This window comes from Trachurus trachurus (assembly GCF_905171665.1).
Source record: "Trachurus trachurus genome assembly, chromosome: 23".
Classification (NCBI taxonomy): Eukaryota; Metazoa; Chordata; class Actinopteri; order Carangiformes; family Carangidae; genus Trachurus; species Trachurus trachurus.
Window position 1 is genome coordinate 24,938,977 of NC_139912.1, and position 22,105 is coordinate 24,961,081.

The 22,105-nt window shown below is 42.8% G+C and overlaps 1 protein-coding gene across 4 annotated transcripts in view; it reads left to right on the forward strand.

Moving 5' to 3' along the window:
* LOC311006877 (kinesin-like protein KIF21A) overlaps positions 1-21,066 on the forward strand; it is a 40,368-nt gene extending 19,302 nt beyond the window's left edge. Inside the window, exons 3-36 of one of the 4 annotated variants that reach the window (XM_083999880.1) lie at positions 261-443; positions 922-1,071; positions 1,540-1,674; positions 1,804-1,968; positions 2,655-2,770; positions 2,960-3,155; positions 3,258-3,447; positions 3,790-3,853; positions 6,758-6,943; positions 7,542-7,589; positions 8,309-8,369; positions 8,472-8,583; positions 8,675-8,863; positions 8,965-9,164; positions 9,276-9,383; positions 9,648-9,716; positions 10,051-10,196; positions 10,287-10,431; positions 10,539-10,733; positions 11,597-11,698; positions 12,372-12,537; positions 14,104-14,161; positions 14,918-14,972; positions 15,130-15,344; positions 15,509-15,679; positions 16,191-16,223; positions 16,431-16,567; positions 16,656-16,740; positions 16,853-16,942; positions 17,038-17,196; positions 17,984-18,101; positions 18,204-18,374; positions 18,466-18,665; positions 18,818-21,066. In XM_083999880.1, the coding sequence (XP_083856006.1) occupies positions 261-443; positions 922-1,071; positions 1,540-1,674; positions 1,804-1,968; positions 2,655-2,770; positions 2,960-3,155; positions 3,258-3,447; positions 3,790-3,853; positions 6,758-6,943; positions 7,542-7,589; positions 8,309-8,369; positions 8,472-8,583; positions 8,675-8,863; positions 8,965-9,164; positions 9,276-9,383; positions 9,648-9,716; positions 10,051-10,196; positions 10,287-10,431; positions 10,539-10,733; positions 11,597-11,698; positions 12,372-12,537; positions 14,104-14,161; positions 14,918-14,972; positions 15,130-15,344; positions 15,509-15,679; positions 16,191-16,223; positions 16,431-16,567; positions 16,656-16,740; positions 16,853-16,942; positions 17,038-17,196; positions 17,984-18,101; positions 18,204-18,374; positions 18,466-18,665; positions 18,818-18,875 (4,476 nt within the window). In that variant the 3' untranslated portion in view covers positions 18,876-21,066. The remainder of the gene's footprint in view (positions 1-260; positions 444-921; positions 1,072-1,539; positions 1,675-1,803; positions 1,969-2,654; positions 2,771-2,959; positions 3,156-3,257; positions 3,448-3,789; positions 3,854-6,757; positions 6,944-7,541; positions 7,590-8,308; positions 8,370-8,471; positions 8,584-8,674; positions 8,864-8,964; positions 9,165-9,275; positions 9,384-9,647; positions 9,717-10,050; positions 10,197-10,286; positions 10,432-10,538; positions 10,734-11,596; positions 11,699-12,371; positions 12,538-14,103; positions 14,162-14,917; positions 14,973-15,129; positions 15,345-15,508; positions 15,680-16,190; positions 16,224-16,430; positions 16,568-16,655; positions 16,741-16,852; positions 16,943-17,037; positions 17,197-17,983; positions 18,102-18,203; positions 18,375-18,465; positions 18,666-18,817) is intronic. The other 3 variants (XM_083999881.1, XM_083999882.1, XM_083999883.1) reach the window with 3 other exon arrangements.
* Positions 21,067-22,105: the final 1,039 nt, after the last annotated feature.

Below are 22,105 nucleotides of genomic sequence, written 5' to 3' on the forward strand. Positions count from 1 at the left end.
GAATTCGAGCTCAATGTTGCATTCCTCTTTTTGTCACCATGGCTACAACATAGAGAGGTCCCCTCTGACCCCCCTAAACTCTCCAGAGCTGCACCCCTACCCTTTTCTCTAATGATACCAGTCTTTCTTTTTTTTTGACATGAAGACTTTGTGCAGAGACATTAAATAAACAGAAACACACAGAAAAGAGACGCACGTCTTTTTTATTCCCATTTGGGAAAAAAAACAACAACTCAATGTGTCTTCTTTTCTGTGTGCAGACGGGTTCGGGGAAGACCTACACCATGGGAACAGGATTCGACGTCAACATCGGAGAGGATGAGCTGGGTATCATTCCCCGGGCCGTCAACCACCTGTTCAAAGGGATGGAGGAGCGACAACAGGCCGCCACCGAGCAGGGCCGGCCGGTCCCCGAGTTCAAGATCAACGCACAGTTCCTGGAGGTGCAGAGACACACACACAAACACACACACATACACACACACACACACACACACACAGGGGGGCAGAGCACAATCATACAGATTCACAGGATATAAACATTGGAAATTGGAAACGAGTCTCAACCGAAAACATCTAGTCCACTTCAGGTCCATTAGTTTGACATAGCCAGAACATGGCGACAGCGAGAGGGCAAAGGTCGGCAGAGGGTGGAAGGTTCAGGTCGTTAAAGCGTCCAGATGACCCTACGGCCATTAAAGTGTCATTAGCCCGTCTATAGTATCTACTGGCTTTATTTTAACAGCCAACAAGTGTCTGCAGCAGCTGGTGAGGAGGCAGCTGAGGAGACAGAGATGAGACGGTGAAGCAGTGACAGACGACGTGATGACGGATCAGCAACTGAGCGCTCCTTCACCTAATCTCTGTGTGTTATGGATTTCCTGCTTCTTGTTTCTTCACCTCGCTCCACCTGCTCTCCAGCTGTACAACGAGGAGGTGCTGGACCTGTTCGACTCCACCCGAGACCTGGAGGCCAGGAAACAGAGGTCCAATATTAAAATCCACGAAGACGCCAACGGAGGCATCTATACTGTCGGGGTCACCACCCGCACCGTCACCTCTGCAGCCGAGGTCAGTCAGACACCACCACACAACTACAAGTTTTCTTCTGCACTGATGCCACATCTGTTCTCTGTTTAACTCTATTTACTCAGGAGCGGCATCTGTTTGCTCTTGTGCCACTTTCTGCTAATTATGTTCAAAATTGAATTTTGTGGTATTTTAATCCATTTGATCTGTTCTTATATGATTAATCATGTCATGTTTTTTATTTGTTTTTATTTAATCCTTGTCAGCTGTGTCTTTCTCTACTTTTGTCTGTGTTTGTCTGTTGCATTGCACTAGCCTATGAAAACTTCTATTCAAATTTAGTTTGACAGATCGATTGACTGTTTGATGAGTATACTATTGAATATCTTAAGAAGAAAATATAAATTTTAATAAGTTCATGATGGATTTCCTGTGTAGGTATAAACTCAAGCTAAAAGTACTTATGAAGTGAGAATACAGCTTATTCCTCCTTCATCTCTTGTCCAACAGATGATCCAGTGTCTGAAGCTGGGCGCTCTGTCTCGTACCACAGCCAGCACCCAGATGAACGTCCAGAGTTCACGCTCTCACGCCATCTTCACCATCCACCTGTGCCAAGTTCGAGTCTGCTCTCCTGATAACAACGTACGTACTCTGCCTCTCTTCTACTAAAGAGCCCGATGATGTCACTGATCACCTTACATTCACAGTTATTGCTCCTGACTGAAATGCAAATTGTACCTTTTATTCTCTGTTGTGCTCTAACTGTTCCAGGACAACGTAACAGACAACCGCTTAGCTAATGACTCTGAGATTAATGAGTTTGAGACGCTGACGGCCAAGTTCCACTTTGTGGACCTGGCCGGTTCTGAGAGACTGAAGAGAACCGGAGCAACGGGAGACAGAGCAAAAGAAGGAATCTCCATCAACTGTGGGCTGGTGAGGAAGCTGAGAGCACATCTCACTGCTGTCACCAGTTGTTAGATCAAGTGTTTGCTGTTACCTGATGTGAAACAAGGAACCTATGTTGTGATTTTTCCGGAGCAGCAGAGCCCCCTGGTGGCCCAAACGTGAATTACAAACCTAATCCCTGTTCCCTAAGGACTGAGTTGTGAACCTTCACACACTTAGTTGTTGTGATGAGTGAGTGAGAGTGTGAGAGAGGTTGCAGGGACTCAAAATGTCATATTACGAAAAGAGATGTTTTGATGAATCTGATAAAAGCATATTTAGAATCATCCTGCCATCATAGGACAAATAACTGCACTTAACTCTGCCATCTCTCAATCACCAGTGATTTTTTTCTTGTAATTTGAATGTTAGCATTAGCTCCTTTCATGCTTGCCCTGAATTTAATGACCCAGTGCTATGAACTGTGGGTAATTCCCTCAGGTAAAGTCTGCACAAATACAAACTTGTAGTAAGTCTGTATAAGGAGCCCAAAATGTCTGTTAGAAATGAAAGCCTTTTGCTCTCAGTTAATGATTTTACTTTTAGACCGACCTAAGACCTCGTGTCTGTTAGGGTGAACATTTGGACTGGGCCTAACACAACAGCTTCTCTATCACAATCTAACCATTTTGAAAATGTTCTCAGACAAACTTTTCTTTTCTTCTGTTCATCAGCTTGCCCTGGGAAACGTCATCAGTGCTCTGGGAGACAGGAGTAAACGCTCCACTCATGTGCCTTACAGAGACTCCAAACTGACACGACTGTTACAGGACTCACTAGGTGGCAACAGGTCTGTGCTGCTGAAGTATATGCTACATAACAATTGAGTGTTAATATAGATTTATATCTGGATAACAGAGAATATGAAGCGTTTTCAAATACCTGTGAAATCAATTATTGTGTTGGTCGCCTATATCCATAAAACAATCATACTATTCCACGGAGACTGATCATTTTTCTTCGTCTCTGTATTCTTCAGTCAAACTGTGATGATCGCCTGTATCAGCCCGTCAGACCGGGACTTCATGGAGACTTTGAACACCCTGAAGTACGCCAACCGAGCCCGCAACATCAAGAACAAGGTGATGGTGAACCAGGACCGGGCCAGCCAGCAGATCAGCGCTCTGAGGACTGACATAGCTCGACTGCAGATGGAGCTGATGGAGTACAAGACCGTAAGAACACACCGACAGTAGTGGAAATAATCAAATACATTGGATGTGAGTGGAAAAACCAGTATTGTTCAATGACATGAATGATGCTGTCTGATACCCAAGGGGAAGCGGATGGTGGGGGAGGATGGGATGGAGGGCATCAACGACCTGGTCCATGAGAACTCCATGCTGCAGACGGAGAACAACCACCTGAGGGTGAGGGTGAAGGCCATGCAGGAGACCATCGACGCTCAGAGAGCCAGACTGACCCAGGTCCTCAGTGACCAGGCCAACCAGACTCTGGCTAAAGCAGGTACAGTCAGACCCCTACCCTGCTATATGGCCAATACATCCAAAAGCTTTTTATCTATGGCACAATCACCTTGTTTACTTTTTTGTCATGCCAGCAGCGTTGGCTCAACAGGGATCTGATGATAATGTGCTAACATTGGCTAAAAGTTAGATTTCTATTTTTCTTGTTGTTGTTTTTATTTCTTTGTTTTTTCTTATATGTGTCTTTCTCCATGTTCAAGATTTTGGTAAAAATTGAACATGTTAACATTTGCTGGTTGACAAAAGCCTGTTTGTGAGGTTTGTGCTCCTGACAAGTTGCCACTAAACCATGATAAAGTAAAAGTGATCCATCTGTTTGCAGGTGAAGGTAATGAAGAAATCGGAAACATGATTCAGAACTATATCAAAGAAATCGAGGAGCTCAGGTATGTGTCCTGGTAATTAAACACTAACACTTTATAATAAGTACACACTATTTTGTTTTGTACTTTATTTTTATAGAAGGAACATAGACAACATACATTACAGAGAGATATAGAACAAACAGTTGGTCAGCTATACATTCATTCAGACGTTATACTGGTGGAGTTACAACTATGGCTCAATGAGCATCTCTTGTGGACATGTACACAATCTATTTTTCCCACTAGTGCAAATATTTATCAGTCTGTAGATTTAAGGAAAAGGTCATCCTTTTACATATTTTGGATATTAGTCACAATATTGATCCAGCCTGACTCTGCTGGAGGTGTGGCCCGCAGCCAGCTTCCAGTTACAGTTTTCTAACTGGTTGCTCATAATATTTTTAAAAGATATTTGTCTCTCCCCAGTATATGGGGTGCAATATTACCCAGGTAGATTGTAGAAAAAGAGCTGTTAATTTCTTCACCAAAAATGTTTTGTATTACTCGTGTAATCTTTTGCCAATATGGCTGAATAGCTGGGCAGCTCCAGAATATATGGAAACGGTCTGCTAGCTGTTCACCACACTTCCTCCAACACAGTCCCCTGGCCGTCTCCCCTGTCTGCACACATTTTAACTTAGGGGTTATGAAATATCTAACCAGATTCCACCAGCAGAAATCTCTCCAGAGACCAGGGGTCTCATTTATAAAACTGTGCGTGGGATCGTTACTAAAAGTGTACGTACGCCCAAAAGCCAGGTTTTGCGTGCGCCAGTAAATATTCAGACTTATAAAACCCTGCGTACGCACACTTGCAAGCAAACTTCCCTTTATAAATCACAGAGTTCCTACAAGTGTGCGCAGCTGAATCCACTTCACGTTCCGCCCTGTTCACGCCCTGTTTTCACCGTAGATGGTCAATGCAAACCACCACATGAATGTGATCTGCATGTCAATGAGCCTGACGTGCTCTTGTTCTGTCGCTGTTGTGAATCAGCTGCAGGTGTGAAAGTGGCGACGTGACGTGTTGCCGCAGCTGTTAACGGCGTCAGCGGCTCAGAGCGCACGCGGTGTTGTTTCAGTGCGCTGCCCTCTCACATGCTGGACCCGGTTCGGCACATAGTTACAACAATGACAACAGTTTTAATCTGAAACGAGTTATTAACCATTCCTTTCTCCTCCAGTGGTGCCGTGGTGCAGAATTACGCACGGGGCTCACCGCTGTATTCATACATTTACAGTAATTAGACTGATCGATAAAACTTTGAATAATTAGCAGAATCAGTTACATTCTGATGAATGATCAAACATGACACTTCTCTTGATAACAAGAAAACAGAATGTAATAATTGTGGGAACGATTACTGGATTTTTTCCCCCAGGGTTTGAGATTTAATTGACTCAAAATCATATATGTTCACACAGTATCATAGGAACATATAGTTATTTACACCATGTATTTATCCCATGCAGCCGCGGCGTCCTCTCCTCCTCCTGCGCTCTGGGAGTGAACAATATGACGGAGAGACGGTGGTGATTAAATATAGAGAAGGAATTTTGATTTTGAATTTTAAGTTAGATTCTAAGAAGATGTTTCTGAAACACCAGTCAGATGCAAAATAAGGCTGTTGAATTAAATCACCGTGGCAACATGGATCTAACGCATATGGGTTGAAATTAAATGTGCGACGGCCGATAATAAAAACATAATCGTTCTTCTCAATCATCATTTCCTGAGTCTGACTTCAGTTCACCACCACACCGTCTGTGTCGCCAATTCCCCTTTTCCTCCAAACCATGCGTACGCATGGGTCAGAGTTTGCTTAGAGCTGCGCACATTCTCCCGTCAAGTTAGTTTTTTATAGATCACAACCTTGGCGTGAAAAGTCACGTACGCCACTTTCAGGCCCCGTTTTGTGCGTACGCAACGGTTATAAACTAGAGGAAGTTGACTGCACAGAGCATATTCAACCACTCTTCTTCGAGATTCTTTCTCCCATTTTAATCTAATCTTATCTGTTGAGTGTTTCTTAATAGATTGAATACGGGAGTACAGTTTTGAAACAAGTTTCCTATTGTCCTTGTCAATATTGTCAATATGTTGATTAAGTTGGTCTCACTTTCCTCTAGTGGTTTTATGATCGTTATAATAAGACCTGGTTTGAAGATGCCTAAAGAAATCATTTTTTTCTAGCCCATATGTATCTGAAATTTTCAAATTCTCCCTTGGATGTAATTGAACAGTAAGAAGTGATTCCCCCTTCTATACCAATGTTTAAACCTCCCGTCAATCCTTGCGGGCTTAAATTCAGGGTGAAAGGCAACCCATCTCAGTAACTTAGACTGTCTTTCAAGTGATGGTGACCTTCATTCCTTAAACCAAATACGAATGCAGACTTTAGACCATTGTTTCAGGCCACTAGAATGCTGCTCATACAGTGTTTTACTGCCCAGTATAGATTGTAACGGTATGTCTCCATTTTGCTGTATAATTTGGGTTGCAGCAGCATGTCAGTGGTCTTAATTGCGCTGCCTTATTAAGCATTAGTTAAGCATTAATAAATGCTGAATTCTTCATTCATAATGCATGAATATTCATTAGTATATAGTTTATAAATACAGTTAATGCTTATCAATGATGAGTAAAACATTTTTAACTGTGTTTATAAATTACATACTAATGAGTATTCATGTGTTATAAATGATGACTTCAGTATTTCATGCTTAACTAATATTAACAGTGTGTACTTACGTGTTACCAATTAAACAACTGCACAAGAAACAGTCCTTAAACGACACAACCGTTCACAGGTGGTGACAGGTGGTGACAACTAATGGGGATCCAATAAACATTAAACAATAAACAGGCAGTAAACATAGTGAAAGGCGACGGTCACGTGACAGTGATGATGTTTCTTCCCTCAGAGCTAAACTTTTTGAAAGTGAGGCTGTGAGCGAGAACCTGAGGAAGAACCTGTCCCGAGCCTCCACCCGCTCCTCGCTGTACGGCCCCGGCTCCGTGGCCCCCGAGGGGGCGGCCAGCGACGTCATCATGATGGCCAAGAAGGACCTGGAGAAGCTCAAGAAGAAGGAGAAGAAGAAGAAGAAAAGGTAGAGTAGGCGTCGTTGTTTTCTTTATTGACTTTTTTCAGGTTTTTACTTCCTCACCATGCTGTTTGTTTGTTGTTGAATTTCAGCATTAAAGACTGTAACAAATATTTAGTTGAATATTAAAATGGCAGGGTCTTTATGTTTGTCTGTTGCCATGGTGATGACATGTGGTTCCTGCATAAGTGGTTTACCCAGTGACATTTCTTTGATGGAGTGTGTGCTGGATTCAGACGGTGACAGCTGATGATGAAGATGGACAAGCTGTGGACAAACTGTAGCACACAGTTCATTGATCCTTCATTGTGGCTGTGTGGAAACGTGTCCTTGCATTTATATTTATATACTTGTAAAGGCCACATTATATACCTGATGTGGACATGAAGAACAGGTTGAACTGTTCTTGGCAGGATTTCCATCTCCACAGTCAGGCATCATCATTTGTCTCTACACTTTGCTGCTCTGCCTCACTCTCTGTCTTTCTCCTATCTTGTAATATTCCCTCACTTGCTCCGTCTTCCACGGCCTGTCTCTGCCTCCTCCTCACCTCCACACCACACCATGCTCACACCCCCCCCCCCCCCCCCATCCCTCTCTGAAGGCTGAGGCGATACGAGGAGAGTCGCCACCAAGAGGTTGAACACGCCAGGTTTGCCACATCCCATCCTGGATTGGGTCAAATCCCATAACCTGAAAACTGATCCAATTACCAGCTAGTTTGGCACAGACGTGCAACTTCATGTGGTTTTGTGTTGACACTGAAATGCACCCAGTAATTGAAAAGATCTCGGTTGACACTTGACTTAGGTCTTAACCCATGTCTTCCTTTCTATTTTCCCAAAGTAACTAATCTCTAACGTCTTCTGCACCTCCAGGTGGTTTACGCTCCCGCAGATCTCTTAACCAACCTCCTCCCTTTTTCTCCCAACCCTCTGTTCGTCCTGTTTTTCCTCTTTGCTGCACACTGCAAGATATTGATCAGATCTCAGATCAGATATAAGTAACCAAAAAAAAAGAGGAAAATATTATTGAAAAGTTCTGTTGAACTTGGTCAACAAATCTTTGCAGTGTGTGGCTCTGGCTTTAGTTTGTAATGTGATTGCTAATAACTGTGTAATAATTATGATAATTTAATTCTGATATCGTTCCATGTTTAACATTAATGTTTCCCCCCTGATGCATCACAGTGAAACCACTAGTTAATCAACACTGATTCCACATCTGCTCCTGATCCAATAAAAAGCACATAATCATTTGCATGTATCCTTCACCTTGTGTTTGAATTTACACTGCTGTTAATCCAAATCTGACCTAGAGTATAAATATTCTAGGCATGGTTGGTAGCCGTAATGTTTTTTTCTCTCTCAGCATTGTAAAGGAGGAAGTCCCAGACAATGAACAGGAGCGAGGAACCGAAGAGGCAGAGGTGGTAAGTGAAGCTTTTAGATTTCAAATTAGTTTAAAGATGTTCATCACACAGTATTTTGTGTGTATTTTATTGTCTTCACTATATGTACTTTAATGTGTCCAGGAGGGCAGCGATCACGAAGAAGGGGAGGATGCCGACGTAGAGGAGGAGGACTTCGACATGGCAGCAGAAGACACATCTGATGAATCCGATTCTGAAGAACTGGAGGAGAAAGGTAACGTTATCTTTCGCAAGATAATTCATCACATGCGTAGCAGAAAAGAGGCCCGGATTTATTTGTTCCCGCGATGTGTGTCTGTGTGCAGAGAGCGTCCAGGCCGATCTGGCCAACATCACCTGTGAGATCGCCATCAAGCAAAAGCTGATCGACGAGCTGGAGAACAGCCAGCGTCGCCTGCACACGCTCAAACAGCAGTACGAACAGAAGCTGATGATGCTGCAGAACAAGATCAGAGACACACAGCTGGAGAGGGACAAGGTGCTGCACAACATGGGTACGAGACACTGTTGATGCCCCCGACACAGATAAGGTGAGATAAGATGGAAGAAAACATATGAAAGGCTGCTTCATCCTCCCTCTCTTGATCATCTCCAGGCTCAGTGGAGGCGGGGACTGAGGAGAAGGCCAAGAGGATCAAAGTTGAGTATGAGAGGAAGCTGGGCTCCATGAACAAAGAGCTGCAGAAGCTCCAGTCGGCTCAGAAGGAACACGCCCGCCTGCTGAAGAACCAGTCGCAGTATGAGAAACAGCTCAAGAAACTCCAGCAAGATGTGACCGAGATGAAGAAGACCAAGGTGAATAAACGGGTTATTAACCGCCTTTTACTGTTGTGTTGTTGCAGTGCTGACTTAATTATCTCATGCTTTGGGCGTGTGTGTGTGTGTGTGTGTGTGTTTGTCCACCAGGTGGTGCTGATGCGTCAGATGAAGGAGCAGCAGGAGCGGAACAGGGCCACAGAGTGCAGGAGAAACAGGGAGATCGCCAGTCTGAAGAAAGACCAGCGTAGAGCCGAGGTGAGAGGGATGAAAACACCAATATGTGTCATTTTTTATAGGACTTATTGTTGTACTTTTATTTCTAGAGTTTGTTTTACTGATAATAATTAAGGTAAAAACCTCCAAATCTCCACAACAGTGCTTTGGTACTGGGAAATAGAAAACAACAATGTTTCTTGTTATAATCACTGGGGAAGAATCACAAATGACAAAAAAATTGAATTGAATTGAATTATTTTCTATACTGAACACTTTGTTCTTCATATTGATCTCACCTTACAGCACCAGGTGAGGCAGCTGGAGGCTCAGAAGAGACAACAGGAGCTGATTCTGCGCAGGAAGAATGAAGAAGTAAGACAAGCTCATGGCCACGCAGGGAGGGTTTGGAAGTGAAATCACACTTAAAGGGATTCTTCAACATTTTGGGCAAATTGGCCCATTGCCATAATCCCTAGTCTTAGGAGGAGGTTCGTTACCTTGAATTGTCGGTGCAAGCTATTTTTAGAGCGGCGGAGCAGAGCCGCAAGCTGCTCAGAGCTACGCTACGGAGGTTAAGGTTTCCCTCATCAAACTCATCAAGAACACAATCCAACAATGGGCCAATTTGCCAAAATGTTGAACTATCCCTTAAACATTATTTAGTTGATTCTGTTTGTACTACAAAATGTTTTGTGAATTGCATCAGGTGACGGCTCTCAGACGGCAGGTGAGGCCTGTGTCTGGGAAGGCCAGCAGGAAGGTGAGCTTACCTGAACCTCTGCTGGAGCCCTCACATCGAGCCACACCAGGCAGACTACACACATCTGGAGCATCCCAGTCCAATGGAGCCAGGTATGACCTTTAAGGTGTGGGACGCTGTGTATAAAGACTTTGTGTCTTTTAATGTAGCCTATCTAAAAGTAGCAATGTCTTCCTCCCAAGGAGTTCACCAGTGCGGATGGGAAGCAGCTACCTCAGCAGGACCGCCAGGGCCAAATGGCAGTCCCTAGAGAGACGCGTCACTGACATCATCATGCAGAGAATGACTATCTCTAACATGGAGACAGATATGAACCGACTGCTGAAGGTAACAAATCATAACAAGGCAAAAGTCCGTTTTTCTCCATTCCTACAAAAGTGATTATTGGTTATTCTTGTCCTGCTCTCCCTCTCCCTCTCCCTCTCCCATCGTAGCAACGTGAGGATCTGACCAGACGGAGGGAGCGAGTGTCCAGGAAGAGAGAGAAGATGGCGGTGGAGGGTGCAGACGCCGACCGCTCCCTGGCCTCCCTCAATGAGGAGCTGGAGTCTCTGAGCGCCAACATCGACTACATCAACGACAGTATCGCTGACTGCCAGGCTAATATTATGCAGATGGAGGAAGCAAAGGTGAAAGAATATCAGCAATCTAAATAGTGCTTCATTCTCATGACAATGGATGACTTTAGGTATAGTAGGATAAAGAAAAGACCGTATCTATTCTGTTTTAGCATTAAGCCAGGTTCATATGGCACATTCATCTTGTCTTACATGATAGCCTACTCCTTCAGTTCCTTTAATGGGTTATTATTCCTTGAATTGATTTTAACAAATCAGCATTTTAGAAGTTGTCTCGATCACAGGAAGTGAGAAACTGCAGAAAGTTACTGCAACTGCTTGGTTTTATGTCTGTTTGGCCTCCAAAACCCTGCAGTTATTTATCAGTTGTCAGGCTGTACTCACATTGGGAGCTGCTGTATGTGTGGTCATATTTCTGTGTTAGTTTCTAATGAAAATAAAATCCTTGAAACAGGGCAGCTAAGGATTGGGTAGCTGGCTGCTAGCTAGTTTAAAGCAAGCTTTTCACCAGCTGTTTTTCAGTGCTCGGACTCTGTTGATTGGTTTCTTGAAAACATTGAAGCTCCATAGAGGTCACTTGAGTATCACATGCTGTAACTTAAGTAACTAAAATACAGGAAGCCAAACAAAACATAAAAATTAATCGACAATCCTCAATACATGTTGGTACGGTTCAGGCTACAGTAGCTGTTTTCTCCTTTTTGCAGTTTGTGTGCTATGCTAAGATAACTAGCTTCAGGTAGTAGGCTAACTTTATGTAACACAGAGATATAAGAGTTTTTATTCTCAGCCAACTCTCAGCAAGAAAGTGTATTAGCATACTTTTCCATTCAGTTCAATAATGCACAAGCTGCACTAAAGCGTGTTCCTTTACAGAGTCACTCTAATGAATGTGTTATTATTCTGGGCTACAGGAGGAAGGAGACACAGTGGATGTTACTGCAGTGATCAGCTCCTGTAACTTATCAGAGGCTCGCTTCCTCCTGGATCATTTCATGACTATGGCCATCAATAAGGTAACTACCGCTCCCAGCGGCTTCATCTTCTCTCTGTCTTAATGTTATTAGTGTCTGTTTGCATTCCCAGGCTGACTAGAGGTAAAGTCAGGTTTCTCTGTGACTCTGGAAACAACTTATTTAACCTTATAAAGCCGTATTTATTATTAGTTATCGTGAGTCACGCAGCTCCACACTCTGCCTTATTAACCAGGATAGATCAATTGCAAGAAAACCAGAGGAGGCACTACTTGTATTCAACTATTTATGTTGCCCACGTCTTTTAAAATAGATGTACTGTATGAATTTAATTGATTGCTAATGCATATTGCTAGTTGTTGTGGCAACCGTCTCCCAGTTTATCTGTTCATCTCGATCTTGCTTTCTTCATAGCCATGGTTCCATTATAAGATTGGATTCAATGAGACTTTAAATGGAACAACTTGATTAAATTAAGTTTCAATTAGATTAGATGAGATTAGATTTGATGAAACCTAATTGGTCCGGCGAGGAAATGCAGCTGCAAAGACCAGGACAGACCGAACAAATGAAAAAGTGGAAGTAATTGAAGCAACATGCTGAACCTGGAAGACATAGATCGGTTATTGTGTTTGACTGTTTCTAAGCTTTACAAATAATTCATTGCTACAGTGCTGTAAGTGATAAAGTGTCTGCTCCATGTGGTCACTGTCAGGGTCTGCAGGCAGCTCAGAAGGATTCCCAGCTGAAGGTTATGGAGGGCAGGCTGAAGCAGACGGAGATTAACAGCGCCACCCAGAACCAGCTGCTGTTCCACATGCTGAAGGAAAAGGCTGAGATCAATCCAGAGCTGGACGCCCTGCTGGGCAGCGCCCTGCAAGGTAGGAAACACCAGGAGGATCAGCACCAGCCTGAGCATGTCAATAACAATCACCTTTTCAGTCATCTTCTCTTTTCATCATGTGGCTACAGTTTATTTTGCAGGCTTCAGTCTCCTCTGTGGTTTGCAAAAATAATTGATGCTTTGTCGAAAGGACATCAAGCCTGTAAAATAAAAAGAAAAGCCCTTTTCTCATCTTTGGGTTTTTGATTTTGATTTGATTTCTGTTTGTTTTCTCTGTCGTGTTGGTGTGAACTCAAGAGTTAGGTTACCTGTCACCAGGTGAGTATGAGATGCATAGAAATGTGACTGTGTTTGACAGAGCAGTGGTACATGCACACCACAACATTTCCATTGGATTTACTACCAGTTTTAAATATGGATCTTGTGTAAGGTTAAAAGAGATCATGTAGACACATTTAAACAATGCACTAAAGGGCATTAAGGCCTCTTTGCAGGGTGCTTAATGGAAACATGTAAACAGAAAAAGACAATTACAGAACTTCATTATTGAGCACAACAAATATAATGTGTGAAATACCCAGTGGTTGTTGTAGAATAACCAACAGCTCATTTGCAAAAAACATTAAAGGCACATTTTTTAACTGCTGTTAATGCAGTCAAAGTGATGTAAATCTCTTGTTTGTTTCGTAAACAACGTTAAATAAAATGAAACATCTACTCCTATTTAGACAGATGCTGCATAATTAGAAAACAAAATGTTGGAAGGGTTAGAGTTGGGTTAGATAGAGTGTAAGGTGAGAAGGCCCAGAGTCAGCACACACCCTGCTGTTGCTGAGTAGAGAGTGTGAGACATCAGGGCTGAGGGTTTAGGGATAGGGTTCTGTTTTTCACAAGATTAGTTGGTGACAAAGGAGAGAATTTGACTTTTGACCGCTCTCAACTGTTTGCAACTTTGCATTAAAAATGCTCATAATGATTCTTCACATGATTAAGAAATCTTGTGGTGTGCATTGACCCTCAATCCTTTTAAAAAACTAACCAAGCTGAAGTAACTCTGCCACGAAGTGCATGAAGTCTTGTTATGTGCTAAGTCTCCCCCCGTTAGCCCACCTGCTAGTCAGTCCCATTTAATCAGGTTGTCGTGACTAAAACTAAACAGCAGTTCAAAAACAACAACAACAAAAAAGCCACGGTGCAGCAGGACCAGAAACTGCTAAGTTTTCCACACACTGCAGTTTGTGCGTCTACATTTTTATGTTCGTGGCTTTTTGTCTCTTTCATGCTTCCTCCATTCTCCCTTTACACAGGACCACACACTCCAACACTGTAGCCTCCAGTCGCATTACGCTAATGACCCCCGACAGCCCCCCCCCCATCTAAAACTAAAGCCAGTCAACCTGGTGACCTTGTTTTAAACTGCTGAAGCTGTCACTGTTGTTGTGCTGTAATATGTAGCTTTGTCTTTTGTGAAAAGTACAGTTTATTAGATGCACCATCATTTAAAAACACATGTGAACTTTTGCAAATTCAGTGAGGAACCACATTTGTCTGTATGTGTGTGTGTGTGTTAATGTGTGTGTATGTGTGTTTCCCCCCGGTGCAGAAAATGGAGATGACAGCAGCAGTGATGAGTCCACCCCCAGCCCGGCCGCAGAGGGCAGGTAAACACACACTGTTCAGCAGCGCTTCATGCATTCAGACTGACTGAATGGCAGCTCGTGATCGGATGTGTCATGTTTAACATCGTCATGCGTCGTCATGCCATCACAGCACATGCTGGCTCGATCACGAGGAAAAACACCTTGGAAGCTATAACATTCAAACTGGTGACTGGTTTTATTGTTGTGGCCTGTTTTAAGAGTTAATTCTGAGTCATCAGTCGTTTGATTTCAAACTTAATTTGCACTTTCAATCGTGTTTCACAGCTTCATGGCTTCATTTAGTAAAAAAAAGAAAGAAATACACACATCAGTCATGATATTAAAACCTGTTCACCTGTTTTACAGATGATTGCTTCTCCCCTCTAACTTAAGGACTAATTTAAAGCTAATGTGTATTTCTGTGGTGGGTGTCAAAATATGGAATTCCTTAACAGTCGAAGACAAGAGCTGTAGAAATATTTCTCAGTTTAAAAGGGAGTACAGTATAAGCAGAAAATAGGGAAGTTATATAAAAACATGTTAAGATAAGTTATGGATTTTTGATTTGTATATTGTTGGCAGTAAACTGGTTAATTATATGGTATTTCATCTGATGTAAGCGGTTTTTTGTTTTAAGAAAGGAGCAGGTATTATAAATTGTCTTCATCCTGCTCCTTTCCAATCCCAGGATTGGAATGAACAAATAAAATGAAAATGAAAAACGGAAGTTGAAATTAGTTTTCTTATTGACTGACTGGAACGTCCTGTCTGTTTCAGCACCCTTGCATCTGATCTGATGAAGTTATGTGGTGAATCCCGACCGAGGAGTAAGGTACTGAACTGTGTGTAGACCTGTGATAGCAGTACTGTTGATACATAGTTTCCATTCCGCTGTGGTTATTTTTAGGATTTGAAATAATTACTAACTAACAGGTCCATTGACTTGTGAGTGGGACGATTATTGAGCCAAACCTTTCCCGGCCCCTCAGGCTCGCAGGCGGACCACCACCCAGATGGAGCTGCTGTATGCCAGCAGCGGGGATCTGTCCTGCGAATCCCCCACCGGAGACTTCTCGGCTCCTCTGCTGCCCCTGTCCGAGCGCCTTGAAGGGCCCACGGACACGCTGGGTCACACGGCCGCTCAGACCCCCGACCGCGAACAAACTGTTCCCCCATCTGCACTGTCTGGCCGGCCAGCTGGCATGTAAGTGTTAGAGGCTGCCTCTCTCTGCAGTACAGCTCAGAGCTCAAATGTCTAGCATTCATTTTATTTTGGGGAGAGTTTCTTCACAAACTCATCAGTCGGCTCTGTAGTTCCGTAATATTGAAGCACATCCCATAAAATGACTCTTCTTTCACTGTGTCTAGATCTGGGTCCAGGTCCCCCACCGGGACAGAGAGGAGGCAGCTGGACCGCTCGCCCCTCGCCAGGAGGAAAATACAAGAGAAAGGACCCACATCAACACACATCCCTGCAACTACACACACAACTGTTAGCACAGCAGAGGCCAAAACTAAAGGCAGCGACCACAAAACAATGTAAGTTTAAAAAGCACAGCAGTGTTTCTTTTTCAGCCATGCTTTGGTGAGCTGGACTCAAACATCTCAGCAAGCACTGGATGGATGGAAACTTATTGAGTTTTGGTGCAAACTTCATCCCAATTTCAAATTAAAATTCATGGCCATATATGCTATTAGATGAGTATTAGAGCAAAATCCTAATATTTGAAGTTGTTAAAATTAGGGCCGTGAAGTTGTACTTCAGTATAGGTTTCACAAACAAGGAGATACTTCATCTTTTGGCACATCAGTACCATATTGTCATCAGTATCAGAATACAGTATGTTCAACAGAAGGAACCAGGCAGACTTGGAGGAAATCGCTTTCTCATAAAAATGCCACTTTTTTCTCATAAAATGATGACTTTATTCTCGTAAAACTATGACTTTATTCTCTAAGTCTGTGAAAAAATTTTTTCTCAATGTGGCCCTAATACTCCATGACTTCCATCTGTTCCAGTGGTTTGACGTAATCTTGTTTTATTTGACAGGTTGGATGAGTCACCTGTACTTGAAGGCCACAGGTAATCCACACCTTTTATGATATATTTTTAATTCTTTTTTTTTAGTGGCTGTGTCTCTTTAAAAACATAACTATATATATGTATATATAACAACAATATATCTCTATATATATATATAAACAAAAGGATTTGTCAGTACATGGAATCTAAATTCTAAATTCATTCAAGTGCTGCTTCTGTTTGTTTTGTGTATGATGTTGATTACAGAGGTGTGATCAATCCTGTGATGGCCCCTAAGAACAGCCGGGGGGCCAAACTTCAGTGTGTCTACGTAGCTGAGGGCCACACCAAACCTGTTCTCTGTGTGGATGCGACTGATGATCTACTCTTCACTGGATCCAAAGGTAAAACAATGAAAACAATTCTCATCAGCTCAGATTACATCATTGCTTGTGTTGTGCTGAGATGGGGTTGTTTTGTGTGTGTTTTCAGACAGGACATGTAAAGTCTGGAACTTGGTGACGGGTCAAGAGATAATGTCTCTAGCAGATCATCCCAGCAGTGTTGTCTCAGTCAAGTATGTATATACAGGAAAAGAATGAGTCCATGAATGTAACTTTTCCATATCTGGTTGAATATATTCTTCAGATAATAATTCATATTTCTTTGTTTTTGTTGTTCCGCTTCAGGTACTCCTCCAGCCTGGTCTTCACTGTCTCCACTGCTTACATCAAAGTCTGGGACATCAGAGATTCTGCCAAGTGTATACGCACTCTTACGTAAGGAACCCCCCCCCCCAGTACTCCCAACATCCATGTAAATCAGTCCAAGTGTAGTGTTCTCTAACGGCGATCTGTTCATGTGTGTGTCTCAGGTCGTCAGGCCAGGTGGGCTCAGGAGACACCTGTTCCTCCTCGCGGAGTTTATCCATCCCCCCGGGAGAGAGCCAGATCAACCAGATGGCCCTCAACACCACCGGCTCCTTCCTCTACGCTGCTGCTGCCAACGCTGTCCGCATGTGGGACCTCCGCAAGTGAGTTTACACAGATCAGACCTGATAGCTCAAACAACCCCCAACATCACACAATGGCAACAAAAGCTGAATGAGGTCTAGAGAAGAAAAAGTTACAGCTGTGTGTGTGTGTGTGTGTGTGTGTGTGTGTGTGTGTGTGTGTGTGTGTGTGTGTGTGTGTGTGTGTGTGTGTGTGTGTGTGTGTGTGTGTGTGTGTGTGTGTGTGTGTGTGTGTGTGTGTGTGTGTGTGTGTGTGTGTGTGTGTGTGTGTGGTAAGATTGGCCAACATTAGACAAATTTGATAAATTCATAAATAAATAAACACAGATCAGAGGTTAGAAATCAATCAATCAATCAATCAATCAATCAATCAATCAATCAATCAAACCTTACTTGTAGAGGAAGCAGCTCAAAATGCTTTACATGATTGAAAAAGAGAGGACATTTACACACACATTCACACACTGACACCCAAAAACTAACACTGAGGAATTAAAATCACTGAGGAAACACTATCCTACACTCAACAATCTGTACTTTGCAGTGGGGAACACACCAGAGTGGATAAAATAAAAATAAATAAAAGAGAATAGATTAATATAATGTATATACAAAATATATAATATATAAATAATTCAAGGTAATAAAAGTGGAAATACTGCATAAAATTAAAGTTCAGATCTAATGAAACAATAAGAACAAACCTAGAAATAATACAATATAGTTCAACTCCAGACTTAAAGGTAGGTCTTCAGTTAGAGGTAGATGGAACACAGTTCATCTCATGTTCCCTCCTTCCTGTCTCCAGGTTTGTGTCCACAGGGAAGCTGACTGGTCATCTGGGACCGGTCATGTGTCTGACCGTTGATAAGTGGGGCCACGGACAGGACGTTGTCCTCACAGGATCCAAAGACCGCCACATTAAAGTAAGAGACAAACCCACACAAGTGTGCTGTCATTCCATTCTCTTTCTTGTGTATGCAGTAAATAACACCATGCATGGTGGATACGCTGCTTCTTTCCCCAAGATGTTTGAGGTGGCGGAGGGGGCTCAGGGCAGCATCACCTCCTGCCACACCTTCGACCCGGCTCATCAGGACGGCGTGGAGTCCCTCTGTGTGCATAGAGATGTCTTCTACAGCGGCTCCAGAGACTATTACATTAAGAAGTGGGACTTGGGCAGTAAACGGCTGCTACAGGTAGAAACATCGTTCCAGCTTGCTTCCACAGATTTCTAACATGTCCTACAGTATCTGCTCTAACTAAGCATGGTGCGGTGGTTTGCTCCAGCAGTCAGCCAGCGCTCAGGCAGACTGGGTGAGCGCTCTGGGCGTGGTGCCAGGCTGCCCGGTGCTGCTGAGCGGATGCAGAGGAGGTCTGCTCCGGCTCTGGCACATGGACTCATTAGCCCCCCTGGGCGAGGTCCGCGGACACGACAGCCCCATCAACGGCCTGGCCTCCAACAGCAGCCAACTGTTCACCGCCTCCGAGTGAGTCACTAAACACTTTTCATTACTGTCAAGTCGGCAGCGCAGCGCCGTGCCATCTCTCTAGCAAACACACAAAATGTCGGCGTGGATTCTGATCATTATCAGTGATTTTATGTCATGTGTTGTTGTTTGTTTGTTTATTGTTTTTACAGTGACCGTACAGTGAAAATCTGGGAAGCTAAAGGATCTCTAGAGGAAGGAGTTCACTGACATCTGAATCTTTGCCTTCAACCAATCACAATGATTCTCTCAAACTGATGATGGGAGTACAAAGTGGCTCGAGGGCCCGGAAGCGTCGGCCCCAAACTGAAAAATCATCTCTAAACTACACTGATCTTTTACTGATTTACTGACATTTAAGGTCAAGCTGGATTCCTTCAAACTCAGTGGAGTTTCCCAGGACAGAGGAGCGAGCTGCGCCGTTCAGGATCCAGATCCTAGGATCCATGTTGACTGATCCGGGAGTCGCTTCTGTCTTTTCAACATTCCTCTCCTAAGTTCAGCGTAAAACAACATGGCTACCTTCTATGCATATAGTGCATTTGCTGATGTCGGTGCGGCGCTTCGCTTCCTCACCAAATGAGAAGGACAAGCTTTCCTCCGAGTCGCTCAGATCTTCTGCTCACCAGCACTGTGAGTCTTGTCCTGCACGGTCACATGAAGTGTGATGTGTTGCGTCCTGCTGTTGTTGCTCAACAGGCCATTTCAGGTTATACTGTATATATATGTGTGTGTGTGTGTGTGTGTGTGTGTGTGTGTGTGTGTGTGTGTGTGTGTGTGTGTGTGTGTGTGTGTGTGTGTGTGTGTGTGTGTGTGTGTGTGTGTGTGTGTGTGTGTGTGTGTGTGTGTGTGTGTGTTCTCTTTAAGCAAGGACCAAATAACTGCTGAAATAGCGCATGGACGTGTTCTTCTGCTGTTACTGCCGGACCCTCCAGTGGAACAAAACAGGCGTCACGTCATCCTGTGACAATTTACAAAATGTTCCACTTCAGCCTTGTGCATTTTTCCTTCACTGCTCTCATCAGTGTTAAGTCAGTGTTCATTAAATCACCTGCTGAGCGATATTGTGTCTTTATAACCACGTGCATGGTAACTGAACAGTATCCTCACAGTAACTACAGCAACACAAACGTACAGAAGCAGCCTGCTGATGATAATAATGTTCACACACTAACTCCAGTTAAATCCTGTTTTCATCTGTAAATGAACCTGTTCAACCCCAGGCAGAACACAGCAGCTGTTACATCCAGATTAAAAAGTGTTTCCCCAGCTTTGGTGTCTCAGACTGAGGTAAACACTGGTTTTCCTCTCTGCCTGTGATGTGTTGTTGGCAGTCGGATTAATACACAGACAGTCTAGTAGCCTCACTGCTGTTTTATTTTCCTGTGCTCTGGTCCACATTTCCTCAGTTGAAAACGTAACCCACTGGAGATTGACTGAGTCTGTGATGAGAGGCTGCTTCTAATCAGAATAATGGGAATGTAAATCATTCATGTAGATGCAATCAAGCACCTTTTAATTCCGCAGTTTTTGGAGTATTTTGTTAAAGCGTCTATTCCTAAAAGATTTGTGTGTGTGAGAGTGTGTGTCATTTCAAATACTGTGATAAGTTCTCAGTCTGTTCCCTGTCGACAGTGCTGTTGACCTCTGTGAACTGCACACACACTCCAGTCGAGTGTTTCAGAGCATCAGTCTTTCAATTTGAGTGTAAAAAAAAAAAGTTATTTATTTTTTCTTTTGAGTTTTGATTTTCTTGTTGTGTCTTCCTCATCAGTCTCAGATTTTGAATTGATTTCCATTTGATGCCGAAAGCATCAGAGAAGATGGACCGCACAGAATTTATGGGATGGATTTCTCCATAATCTGAGGTGTATCATCAGTGCCTAACGTAAATCCTATACTGAACTGAGTGTCGTATCTCTACCTGTTCCTCATTAGAAAGTTCAGGTAACCAATTTATCATGAACTATTGTGCATTTCTTTTGAGACATATTGGAAATACTTTTGCTGCTGTGGATTGGATAACGAAGGTAGGCATTGTTGAAATGTTTAAATCAATGGGACTAAAATAATTGCACTGAAAAAAAAGTCATATTTTTGCAGCTTCAGAAGAAGTTTCCCATCTGACTCATAGTAGTTTACATTAGAGTGGTTTTGCACTGGAATTGCTTGAGAAATTATCCCAAAAAGAAACAATGAGCTGTAAGTATTCTTTCAAATTCAAGCTGAATCTTAGCGATCCTTCAAATTGTATCTTATTTTGAAATTTGTCTGTAAATTTTCTCTCGTATGTAAATACATCTGTTGTTTTTCTTCCTGCTGATTCTGTTGTGCATAAAATCAAGTGATCAAAAATATCAGCGTCTGTGTGGAATTAGATTTTAAAATAAACCAGTTTTTCAAGGTAGAAATAGTTTGTGTTTTGTTTGTATGAAACCATGCAGTAGCGGTTTATGACCACATGGTGGTACTACTGTATAATGACACATATGATATACTGGATCTGAGTTTTTTGCAAATTTTATAGACATGGTGTTTTCGCTGACTTGTTTTAAGGTGGACACCACAGATTTGAGGGTGAGGAAGGCAAATATTCAAATTCTGACGGATCCCCTTAAGTTTCCAATTAAATTCCAGGCAATACCCACATCCACAGCCCATGAATAAAAATGACAACTCAAATGAAGCTGCTTGATCATATGAGATGCATGGTTCATGGAAAACAGTTTTCCTCTCATGAATATCAGTAATTATCATAATAATCTGAAGAGTTTATCTTTGGTGCTCAGTCTCCTCCCACGATACTGCCTCGTAAAACTGCAATTAAAGGAGTGGCCCTTAATCACGACAAATACTTGCACAGCCTCACTGTACATACATTACACCTCACAAGAATTATCACAACCTCTGATTCTTATCTTGTCTGTCTAAATAATCATTTATGTGCAGCTTCCTTCACTCCTCCTTTAATTATCACTGCAGGCAGTAATACTGTGTCCTAGGATTTACTCCGGAGTGGGAGACAAAGACAAAGATGGTGAGAGGTGAAAGAAAGAGCCAGAAACTCCCCCCGAAGACGCAAATTAATGTGAATAGTGATGGAAGGATCAATATTTAATGTGTATCTGCACCCAGAGCAGCAGAGTGTTAATTGGCCTCGTAGGAGTAGAGCATTGACTCAGTGCTGCTTGGCGCTGCCCTGTGTGTGCCGCATTAAACCTCTGTCCATTTGGACTATTCTATTCTAAAGCATCTTTCAGTCTAATCCACTCAACATTACTTACTTTCCTCCACCACTTTGACAGAGACATGATTATCCCTCATTTTGAGAGGTGGGACTGATTTTCATAATTTCATTGTCAGCTTGGAAATCAGACAGTCACCATGAGCATGTCCTTACTCTATACACACATGAATAGCACAAATGCATCTAATACAGG